This window comes from Meriones unguiculatus, chromosome 4 (assembly GCF_030254825.1).
Source record: "Meriones unguiculatus strain TT.TT164.6M chromosome 4, Bangor_MerUng_6.1, whole genome shotgun sequence".
NCBI lineage: Eukaryota > Metazoa > Chordata > Mammalia > Rodentia > Muridae > Meriones > Meriones unguiculatus.
This window is the reverse complement of record NC_083352.1, coordinates 54957915-54969941: the sequence shown is the minus strand read 5'-3', so window position 1 is coordinate 54969941 and position 12027 is coordinate 54957915. Positions and strand designations below refer to the sequence as shown.

Here is a 12027-nt window from a genome sequence, read left to right as displayed (position 1 = left end):
AGAGAATGTTCTTTCAAGGTCATGTGCAGTAAACTTTGAGAACTTGGATGTTCACTGAAAATTCATTTGGTAATGAATGCAGTGGGGCAATGTACATAAAGAATAGGTTTTTAGGTAGTAGGTGTTTTGTTTTGAAGGAATCTTACTCTGTAACCTCTGCTATGTGGAATTTACTGTAAAGACAAGGCTGACCCTGCATTCACATAATCCTCCTGCCTCAGCTTCTCAGGTGAAGTTTGAGAAGTGGTCGAATTACAAGTGTGAGCTACCATACCTGGTAGTTCTTATTTTAATGACATTTCTGTTCATGACAATGCTGAAGGAGCACATTCCACCATCACATATGTGCTTCTAAGTGTAAAAATATGAATACACCACATATTATGTAGTTTTCTACTTTAAATGCACAGATAGCTACACATTTATTAATATCATTTAAAATCAAATCTACATATACCTAAAGGAAGAGAACATTTGATGCTCTAAATTCATTAATAAATACTTTGTTATCAATGGACTAATAATTATTTAACAATAAACTATGATCCAGTTTAATTGATTGATCTTCCCTTAGACCATGGGTACCACAGAGCAGTATTTTGGCCTAACATTGTATTCCCAAAGCACCAGCTCAATGAATGAGTTCTTGAATCCTCATAGGCTCATTTACTGTGAGATAGCATTTTTATTTTCCAGAGTTCCAGACACATCGACAACAAATAGAGAGAGCTGACCCTTGTACTTAATAATATCTGATTGACAGCTCTCTCATGTTGAGGGTGAGCATAGGGCACAAAGTCCTAGGTGGCAGTATCTGAAGTCAGAAACATGTGACTCCAACATCTTCCCTAAATGTTCTGCTATTTTATTATTGTCAAGAGATGTGGGGTGAGCTTTTTTATATTTTCTCTGCAGCTGAGTGTGTCAGGTCAATAATCCAATGTTACCTGTGTTCTTCGGAAGCCACTGAATAAAATACATTAAACCAAATTAGCTTTCCATATTTAACACACGATTATGACATGTTTAATAAACATCAGTGTAGCACAGCAATTTAACCATGTAGAATACATTTCTGTGGGTATTTATATACTAAACTTTGTTGAAACTTTTTGTGTAAATTAGTACAATCTCTTATGCGTTGACTTTTCCCACCAGGTCCAAGGAACTATCTTCCCAGCTCCAAATTTCAATCCTGTGATGGATGCCCAAATGCTAGGGGGAGCACTCCAAGGGTTCGGTAAGCCTGGAAAAGGCATTCTTTGAATATTGTATTGTCTTCCTTTACCACATGTTAACATGATAGCATGAGTTAAAATAACTAATGTTCTGTAGATGAGAGTCACAAGAATATAGAATTAGGAAAAAGTAATAGAAGGGTATGATGCTGAGGAGAAATTACAATTTGGATTGTGAAATAAATTCCTTATGCCTTCAAATGCCTCATAGTTGACTTCCAGACAAATTTCCAAACCAATAAACTTGATCCAAAGTAACACATCTTCCTGACCCCTGAGTTTGTTTCCTTTCTAGCATGTTTCTGTTGCTACTTATTCTTGGAGCCAAATCTAGTGTCCTGCTTTCTTAAACAGCTCTGTTTGCTTATATCTCATAAAGTGTCCCCATATACTTCTTGCCTGGGGTGCTGTTTTCTCTCTTGTCTGTTTTTATCCTAAATTCTTCAAATGAATGTCCTCTTTGCATTTTTCTCTAAGGCTGTACTATCTGTACATCCGGGACATCTTTCTTCCTAGCTCCTTCCTTACTGATAATCATTTGCCTTGTGTTTGTCTATTGCACCTGAAGACTGATCTGTGAGTTCCTAAGATGAGGAAGTTGGCTTAGCAAATTGACATTCATTTGATAAGATCCTAGTTTAGAAAAGGAATGTCCAAAAAAGGGGGAGGAAAACAGCTTGTTTTTAGTTCTTTAATCTTTAAGGTTAGATCTAGAAGTGTTAAATAATCATGTATTTTCCTTGAACAAAACCCATTTTTAAAAGACTTCTAAATGAACAGATAGATAAACCCAGAGAACATAAATGATTGTAGAAAAAATTAAGCCCTTCTATAAGAAAGCAAACATATCTGGGCACGGAGGTCTTTTCTGAGACTGATTCCCCAGCCAAGGATCATGCATGGATTTAACCTAAATCCCCTGCTCAGACATAGCCCATGGCAGCTCAGCATCCAAGTGGGTTTCACTTGTAAGGGAAACAGGGACTGTCTCTGACCTGAACTCAGTGGCTGGCTCTTTGACCTCCCCATGGAAGGAGGAGCAGCCTTGCAAGGACACAGAGGAGGACATTGCAGCCAGTCCTAATGAAACCTGATAAACTAGGATCAGATGGAATGGGAGGAGAACCTCCCCTATCAGTGGACTTAGAGAGGAGCAGGGAGGAGGGGAAGGAGGGAGGGTGGGATTAGGAGGGAATGAGGGAAAGGGCTACAGCTGGGACAAAAAGTAAATAAACTGTAACTAATATAAAAAATAAAAATTACAAAAAAGAAGGCAAACTCATAACTTCAGGACAAGGTTACTTGCTTTACAGAATATCTCCTCCCTCTTTTGCTCTGTCTCTCTCTGTATTTCTGTGTCTCTGTCTCTCTCCGTGTGTGTGTGAGAGAGAGAGAGACTCTCTCCTGTACATGAATACACACTATAGACCTTTGTGTTTCATCATGAATAGCATATCACACACATACGAAAATAACAGTATTATATATGATTTCTGAATTTAGCTTTAGAAGTTGGCAAATATTTCATGCCCTTTAAACTATCAATAATTACTGAAAAGCTACAAAGACAAAGTAAGTTTTTATTCAGGATTCAGACAATGATTTTTTTCTTTAAAACTAAAGGGCAGAGAAGTCTGGTCTCACACACACACTTATCATTTTCTCCATTTTCAAATTTTCTGTCATTACAATATAAAAGTGAAAATATGGATTCATTTTGACTATCAGGATGTTTGCTTGTGAGGTTTAGGCTGAGGGGTTCCAGTGTTGTATCCCTGCTGTAGTCCCCTCCCTCATTCCTCCTTGGTTCCACACTCCCTCCCTCTTCCCCATCTATACCCTTCCCCTAGTTCACTGATAGGAGAGGTCCTCCTCCCCTACTATCTGACCATAGCCTATCAGGTATCATCAGGACTGTCTGGATTCTCTTTCTCTGTGGCCCAGTTATGTTACCTCACCAGGCAGAGGTGATCAAAGAGCTGGCCACTGAGTTCATGTCAAAGTCAGCCACTGCCCTCCCCTTACCAGGCAACCCCTATGGAAACTGAGCTACCCCTGGACTACATCTGAGTAGGGGGTCTAGGGATTGTTTCAAGTTTGATGGTACAATGTTTGGGGAAGCGTGCTAGAGCAAGTTTCACATGCATTAAGAGTCTTTCAATTTTAATGACTTTGATCAAATGTAATTGAAAAGATAATTATCAATGTTTTACCCAGAGATTCTTACTAATTTTATTCTGAAAAAAAAATTAACTCTAAAGCAAATGAAATATTAGCAAAATTTGTAGAAATGTGCTTAAGTACATATTCATTAAACCTAAAAGGGAATACTTCTTAGGTGTTCATCTCCTCATGATACAGTCAGAGTCCCAACAAAGTACCATCAGTTGCTGTTCATCTACATATATATTCTCAGAAGACCTATATGCTTTCTTTAAATCTATAAGAATGTATATTTTCCAAAACTCCAAGTGACACTGGATAACTGAAACCATTCTGTTGGAGAATATTTGATCACACCGTGAACCCCCACACGGTGTTATCTACTGAAAAAGAAAAAAAGTTTATAGTTGTGGTGTGGCTTAGCCCCAGCATAGACCTTTACTTCAAGAGCTTTATGCTTGAAACATGATTGAATAAAATCAACCATAGGTCAAGAGTTGGCAGGAAGTGAGTATAGACTAATAAGAAAAAAAAAACATAGAGAGTAAGAGAAAGTCAAGAGGATGGATAGAGAGACACACAGGAAGTAGGGAGGGAGAGTCGGTTTGAGGAGGTTGTTTGAAACAGCTTGGGAGAAGAAGTGTTCCTTCTGGGGTATCACCTGGGGAGGAATGTCATCTGGGCTCTTTCACCCCAGCATCTGACTACTGAGTCTTTACTGGTAAAATTGAATGATTTAGATTTTGTTAAAAACAACACCATTCTTAAGCTGTATCCCTAAATCTTAACAAAGGAGTATAAAATACAAAAGTAGTCTTCTGTTTTGAAATACCCTCAGCTAAATGTGGTCACCTTCACTTTGAAGAGGACCCTTCTCTACATGATAATAATCACGGGATTTTTGCAGAGGTCCTTTATCAAACTGAAAAAGTTTCTTCTGACTCCTACTTTAACTAAATATTTTTTTCTTGAAGAAATGGTGCATTTTGTCAAATTTCTTTTTCTACATCTTTTCTTATAATCGTATGGATTTGCTTTTTTAAACTATCTATGGCATAGGTTACATTGATTGTCTGATGTTAGGCCTATGTACAGTTCTTCATAAACACTGTTGTGTTCAGTTTCCTATGTTTTTCTTTGGAGAAGTGTGTCTTTGTTCATGAAAGTTCTTTGTCAGAAGTTTCCTGTAATGTCTGCCTCTGGCTTGAACATTATATTAATTCTGACACCTGTCTGTCAGATTTATGTTGACATCAGATAATGTTTCTGGTAAGTGGAAATATTACAGACAAGTGCTAGTTCTTCTTTTAAAATTTGTCAGAATCATTTTTTTCAGAATCATTATTAACATCTAATATTAATACTTTTATTCTGACAGACTTAACTATTGATTCAATTTCTTTTATAGCTATAAATCATTCAGATTGTCAATTTTTCTTGTATAAGTTTGATCTTATATCTTTGAAGAAATTGACCTATTTATCTAGACAATTAAATTTTAGAGCATGGAGTTATTTATAATGTCCCTTTATTATCTCTTTAATAAAGCCAATGAATAATGGTCTCTCTTTTATTTCTTTTATATTAGTAGTTAGTTTCTGTATTTTAATTAACCCACTTTAATAAAATTATTGAGATTCATTTAAAATTATTATGCAGTATCTCATAAAGAACAAGTGAACAAAAACTGATACAAAAACTAATAAACACAGAGTAAATCAGAGAGACAGTTTGTGTGTAATCTCAAGAGACCAACAAAACAGATGAGTATAGTAACTCAATAAATTTTATAATTATAAGAAAAACAGTGGAAATCACTGAAAATCTTCTATTTATTATTTATAAATATGTTCACAGCCTCCTTTCTCTTTCTAAATCATTCATTTTTCTATTCCTTTAATAGAATGAATGAATGATAGATATAGATAGAAAGATTGACAGATAGATGATAGATAGATAGATAGATAGATAGATAGATAGATAGATAGATTATTTAAAACTCTTTCCAGTTTACAACACTAATAAGAGCAAAAAGAAGATTTCTGTCTCTTAGGAAAGAAGATATTTACACTTGTGTATTTTCAAGATAGTTACCGTAAGAAAAAGGAGGTCATAGGGCTTTCAATATAAATGAATCTGTTTACATTTTAGTCAAGCTGATGCAAAAGTTAAACCTATCTTGGCTACTCTATTCTGAATAGTCAGAAATAAACACAATAGAAAGCAATTATGACATATGACTGATATGAGCATTGTGATGTGAGATGTGGCGTGTTATGGTGTGGTATGGTGTGGTATGGTGTATTGTGGTGTGGTATGTTATGGTATGGTGTGTTGTGTTGTGGTTTGGTGTGTTATGGTGTGGTGTGGTGTGATGTGGCATGATGCGATGCTGTGGTATGAATAAGTAGAGGGTACACAGGAAAGACAGCCTAGGTAATGGACAAAAAAAGACCGTATTCCATCCAGAGTTTCATAGGCTCACTTTACCTGACTATACTTTGCAGACACCTTGTGCTTACATTTTTTTTCCTTCTGAGTTTCTTCTCCTTTTCCTAGAGGTCCTACAAAAGCTGCCCTAGTTTTGTAACACATTTTTACTATAAACCACATCTTTAACTGTACCCTGGGAAGACACGGTACTCAATTACTACCCATCAGCTTGAAAGTCAGGAAAGCTCTCTTTCAGTAAGGCAGACTAAAGTATCTAAAGACAAGCTCTATTTTATTTATCTTCCTATATTTCTTATGGGATTTTATTTAAACTAAATGGATGTGATGCATATTAACAGTACTAATTGTAACATGGAAAAGCATGTAGGATTTATCAAGTGGGATATCCAATAATATTTAATAGTAAAGTATAAACGAGGATAACACCTGCCCATTAGTTTTAGTCCAAAATGAATGGATTCTTCATGCTAACTTTCTATTACGGTTCCTTCCTAGACTGCAACAAAGACCTGCTGATCGACATACTAACACAACGCAGCAATGCGCAGCGGCAGATGATAGCTGGGGCCTACCAGAGCATGTATGGCCGGGTAAGCCTTGACCTGTTTCTAGGTCAACACCCCTTTCAGAGAAATGAACCTATTCTTTCCTTCAGGCTCACTGAGCACAAACATTTCTGAACTCCTTGTTAGTTAAAAAATGGTTTGTCTTGCTCTTAACATATTTCAAGGAATAAGAGCTCTTTCATGAAAAGTCTGTGTGTATGATGTCTATTCACACTCACAGTGACTTGCTTGTGCTTTTCCTATTTATACAGTATCTCACAAAAGAAAGACTGGATAACCTTTTATGCCACTTGGTCCAATTAGGCTGTAAGTGTAGGGCTGGGAACGCCTATGTGGAGCTTTAGGGGAGGCAGAGAGCCGACTAATGATCACTGGGGTCAGAAAAATAACATCTTTCCCACCAGATCTCTGCAGGTCCTCACCTAGCTCTGAGCCAATATGAATTTTCTTCTACCTTTTCTCCTCCACAGCATGCCATGATGGAGACCATTAAAAGGGGAATGGCATTTTAAAAATAGTTTAAGGCAATAAAACTATCCATGTTTTAAAGTAATCACATTCTAATTTCAAAGTGAGGACCATTAAGGAGTCTTTGCTTTTGTTATGCATTTAAACCACAGATTCAGAACAAAAACTCTTCAGGCCAAAAGGGCCTGGAATAGCAATTACTTTGTCAACTGCACATTATCGATGAAACACTCTCATAAAACTTTCTCTACAGAGTTAGTCCATATAAATTGACTCTGTCTCTAAAGAGCAGCCTTTGAACGACCATAACACATGCAACAAAAGGTAGCTCTGTGTTTTAGAACAGTTAATGATCCAGAAAGCTCTACAAGTAGATACATGAGTTGAATTAAGCCAGAGGAGACAGTTACACCTCTTTCTACATAAAACTGTTACCTTACCTTATGCTCCCAGAGCTAATTTTCTTGCAAACAAAATGTAAAAATGGTCAGTGTAGTATGGTTGTTAATCTAATATGATCTAAATGTACACAGTACTATAAGTGATGATATTTCTTAGGAAAAAAAATTTAATCCAAAGGTATACTTCAAATTAACTTAGGCCAAAGACCTTCTGCATATCAAGCTCTGCAAAAATCATGCCAAAATAGATTAAAATAAAACATGAGTTCCTTAGACTCAAGGGATTTAAGGCCCATTAAAAATAACTTACACTGGCGTGAAACTCTTTTCACTAAGGTCTTGGAGTTGTTTATCCTGCACTTTCCCTGAACAATTGGTGTGTCATAGCTGATGGCTAAATTGCTGAAGAAATGGGACAACACAGAGCCAAGCTTTTCCCTCACCTCAGAAATACTCTTGTCATTCAGTCAGTTGTAAAGTCCTGCCATTTATCACTCCCTCACATTCTTCTCCTTCCTTCCATTACAAATTCTTGATTTAGATCACCATAGTTTTCTTTTTTCTTTGTTTGTTTTGTTGATTATTATTATTATTATTATTATTATTATTATTATTATTATTTACAATGTATTCACTTTGTATCCTGACTGTGGTCTCCTCCCTCATCGACTCCTAGTCCCACCATCCCTCCTTCTTCCCCAACTATGTCCCTCCCCTAGTCCACTGATAGGAAAGGTCCTTCTCCCCTACTATCTGACCCTAGCCTATCAGGTCTCATCAGAACTGTCTGGATCCTCTTTCTCTGTGGCCTAGTAAGGCACCCCACAGGAGTGGGTGGAGGGAGATGATCTCTGTTGCTTGCTCTTAGACCATCATGGTTTTCTGTGCAGGCTAATCCTAACTGGTTCCTACTACTCAATTTCTATTTCCTCTACCTCCTCCTTTCTTTTACTATACCAACCTAAATCTAGAATGATGCAAAAAGTAAAATTTCTCTAGCATTTTCTCTATTACTCCATCATAATTATCTATAGATGCATGACCCAAACCTGGATCCTTTTTACCTCTTTTTTAATCTTATGTTTCATTCATTTTTTTTTTATTTTTACAATTAATTCATTATATATCCCAATTGAAGCTCCTTCCCTCAACTCGTCCCAGTCCCTTTCATCCTTTCTTATGATATGGGAGCCTTCTTACTTTATTTTTAGTTTTCATATTCTCTCTTTCTCTCTCTGTCTGTCTGTCTGTCTCTCTCTCTGTGTGTGTGTGTGTGTGTGTGTTTCTCTCCTCCATTGCTCCCTTCCCCCTCTCTCCATCTCTGTCTCTTCTTACCATTCTTACTGTATCTTGGACAGCATTGACTGTATCCCCAGGAAGTATTTGTAGTTTTCTATAGCATCCTTGCCTGCTTCCTTATTTTTCATCATGCTGTTTCATCTGCCTTCAGTAGTCTCTGTCCTCATTATATTGGCTGTACCCGTCAAACTTCCAGACACTGGACACCCACTCCTCAAAACCAGTAGATCCTAATTCATGAGTTTGTTTTTATATACGCTCCTCATTACCAGTATACTCACTTGGAACAATGTTTGTTCTGCCGGAGCTTAGTATAAATGTTTATTTAATAGCAAGATTGATTGATTGATGTCTGGTGGATGACTGATCTCAGAGCTAAAAGAAGCTCCTCCAGTAAGATGCAATCCAACTTTGGGTGCAATTGCAAAACTCTTCAGCCTGCCATGTGCTTTCTGCTCTGAACTAGGTGCTCTCTGTTTGAGTCAGAGAGGTCTCTGTATATAATATTATGACAGTAGCTATTGGTTCCTGTTTATGTCTTAATCATGATCACTATAACATCTAAAAAGAGACTGGCTTGTTTTATTCCTTTCCTCTAGAACTCAGTCAAGGTCTAATATGCAGAAAGTTCTTCATTTACAGTTTAAGACAGACTAATGAATTACATTCTGCCCATATACTTTTTACCATCTACTTTGAAAATAAAAAATAAATTATGAGCAAGGACCTCTTTATCATCTGCTCTAGAATTAAAATAGTCATGGTTACCTGAGTTTCTCTTTTCCCCTTATGCTCTGCTGTGGCTGCTTTTCACGTTAATCTGCCCAACCTTCCATTAGGTCCTCCTGGCTTCCCTCACTATGTGCATCCAGAAAGGCATCTCCTATTTCACATTTATGGCACCCAGCTTTCTAACTAAAAAGAAAAAAAAAAAAAACAGATTGTCTTCTATGTTAACCATTGATACTTCTGTTTTCTACTCACGTGAATAATCAAAAGTTGACAACATTGTTTTCTTAGCTGTGAGAAAAGCATAATATGAGGCAAGCTTATAAGTACTTCTTGACTGAGGGTTCATATTAGTACCAGACTTTTGGAGTTGATCAGTATCATCATTGCCCTAAGCATAACAAAAACTAATCCTCAAGCTCAACTGAAAAGTATTTACTGTGCATCAGATTAGCACAGTTGTCAGTATAAATATGAGATTACCCACTGATCTTTCCCACCAAAGCAAGTGTCTAAGTATTGACAATGAACAGGACTAAAGGATGGAGAGAATCCTGTCCATCCATGACAAACTTGACAACTAGACCATGGTTCCTTAAATAATTCAAGTGGAACATTAAAGCAATTTGTGGTTCCCAGTTTTCAGCCGTAACAGGTCAACTCCATAATATGTTGATTTCTGTTTCATCACAGCATTGTTTGGCTAAACCATCTGATTATATCTCAAAATAGAGCTTTAATGAGATAATTCAGTGATGTGAAAAAAAAAGATAGATCCCTATTCTAGTAGCACTTCTTTCATAAGAAAAAGAAAAGACACTAAAGGTCTGTGTATATAATGAAAAGGAGATGGCTGTGTACATGTTAGGGAAATGAATCTTGGTAGAAACCGAAACTGCACAGGAAGACTTTTGACTCTCTTTCCTTAGCATTCTGAGCCTCAAACTCTAATGTTTAAGCCCACAGCATCATGCTATCACAGCCCAAGCTGTTTATCTTCACTGATAGATGCGGATTATAAGAAGTTCATTCTTCAAACTTCTTTTGTTCTCAATAAGTTCTCACTTATTGTCGCTGAGCTCATGGTTAAACATATCAATAACTTAAGAGTGTTATAGCTAAGAAGTAGCTAGAAATTATCTGCTCTATAGATGTTCATCTTTCCTATAAAATGATTCTTCTTCTCACATCATTTCTATTTTGAAAATGATCATCAGATGTAGTTTTAGCCCAAAGGCTGAGTTTTGTTATCTAGTTTGTCACAGATAAATATTTTATAAATATTAAATTTATTGAGTTAAATAAACCTTCTGGTAAAACCTGGAACTTAACAGATTAGAAAAATACTTCTAATTTCTAAACATTTTTCTAAAGAATCAAAGTTCCATACATGCAGAAAAATCACCTCTGCAGTTTTCTTATTGAACTGATTTCTCTTTGGAATGACGTATTTAATAGCTATGGCAGGAAGGAGGAACAAGAGGAGAGGAGAAGGAGGAATAGAAAACTGACAATTCAGTTATTTTTGCATTAGAAGTACCCTCACTTCAGTTACTCTCTAAGGCAGTTATGTGAATTCACACTTTTACCCACAATGCATAACAATTCCTGTTCCTCTAAAGTTATCAGCAACACTGGATGATATGCAGTGTTGTCAATTTAACCTGTCTATCATGCAGCGCAACTGAAATTTCATTGCAGCTTTAACCAGTCTATTATATATGTGTAATGAAGACTTACTGCAGTTTTTAACTTGCCTTTTTGCTCTGATAAAGTGTAATGGGAGGTATATTTCCATGTTTCTCCTATAGACAAGATGCTGCTTGTTTGCAGCTAGCAGTTTGTATTCTTTATGTTTTTCTTTCAGCAATGTGTTCTTTTATATTGATATGGAGATATTTGTATTTTTATACAGGGCATTTCTTGAGATTATGCGAATAAATTGAAAATATTTTTAAATATATAGTTATATTTTATATAAGATTATTATTTTTATAATTATAATTCTATAAATACATATAACTAAATTATATGTCTACAAATGATACAGATATGAATTAAGAATTGTGAAAAGTGTAGGATCTTATTTACAAGATAGCAAGTTAATTAACCAAGATGACATGGAAGCTGGTACAGAAGGCCCATGAGTCAAAGACAAAAGACACTTTGTACTCTCATTAGTAATGGTCAGACACATCTCAGCTGTTTGTTCCCTGGACTACAGTTCTCAGAGATCAACATGAAGAGCATCTTCACATATAGTGGGTTGCATTTTAGCCATGAAACCAAGAGATGAGGAAAACTAAATTCTTTAAATGGGCAGAATGCATGCCTACCTTTGTTCTTTTAGAGAGACCTTATCTCTGTCCTTACGGAGTTATGTAACCATCCTTAGAGAAGGAGGATAAAAGCAAAGGCTGTCAGTGCCTCGCTGTGCATGATATTTATAAATATGAGGTCCAGAGAAAACTGCCACTTGCCTGTATTAACCCAATTTCTATACAACTTTAACAACAACTGGCACATTTTACGCTTGTGCCAAATGCAATCCACTCTTTCTACTCTGAACCACAAAGACTGACAGATCATCAATTTGTCTTTATATTCATTAAAGGGCTATAAACAAAAAAGTAAAGTGGAATATTATTCCTAACAGTACCTTCACTGATTTCTGGAATCAATGAATTATCAAATCCTATACTATCATGG

The 12027-nt window shown here is 36.2% G+C and overlaps 1 protein-coding gene across 2 annotated transcripts in view; it reads left to right on the top strand.

Annotated features, from left to right (window-relative positions):
• The window catches only part of Anxa10 (annexin A10), a 72407-nt gene that overhangs the window by 27336 nt on the left and 33044 nt on the right, over positions 1 to 12027 (top strand). For both annotated transcript variants that reach the window (XM_060381285.1, XM_060381284.1), the window contains exons 2-3: positions 1159 to 1240; positions 6351 to 6445. In XM_060381285.1, the coding sequence (XP_060237268.1) occupies positions 1159 to 1240; positions 6351 to 6445 (177 nt within the window). The remainder of the gene's footprint in view (positions 1 to 1158; positions 1241 to 6350; positions 6446 to 12027) is intronic.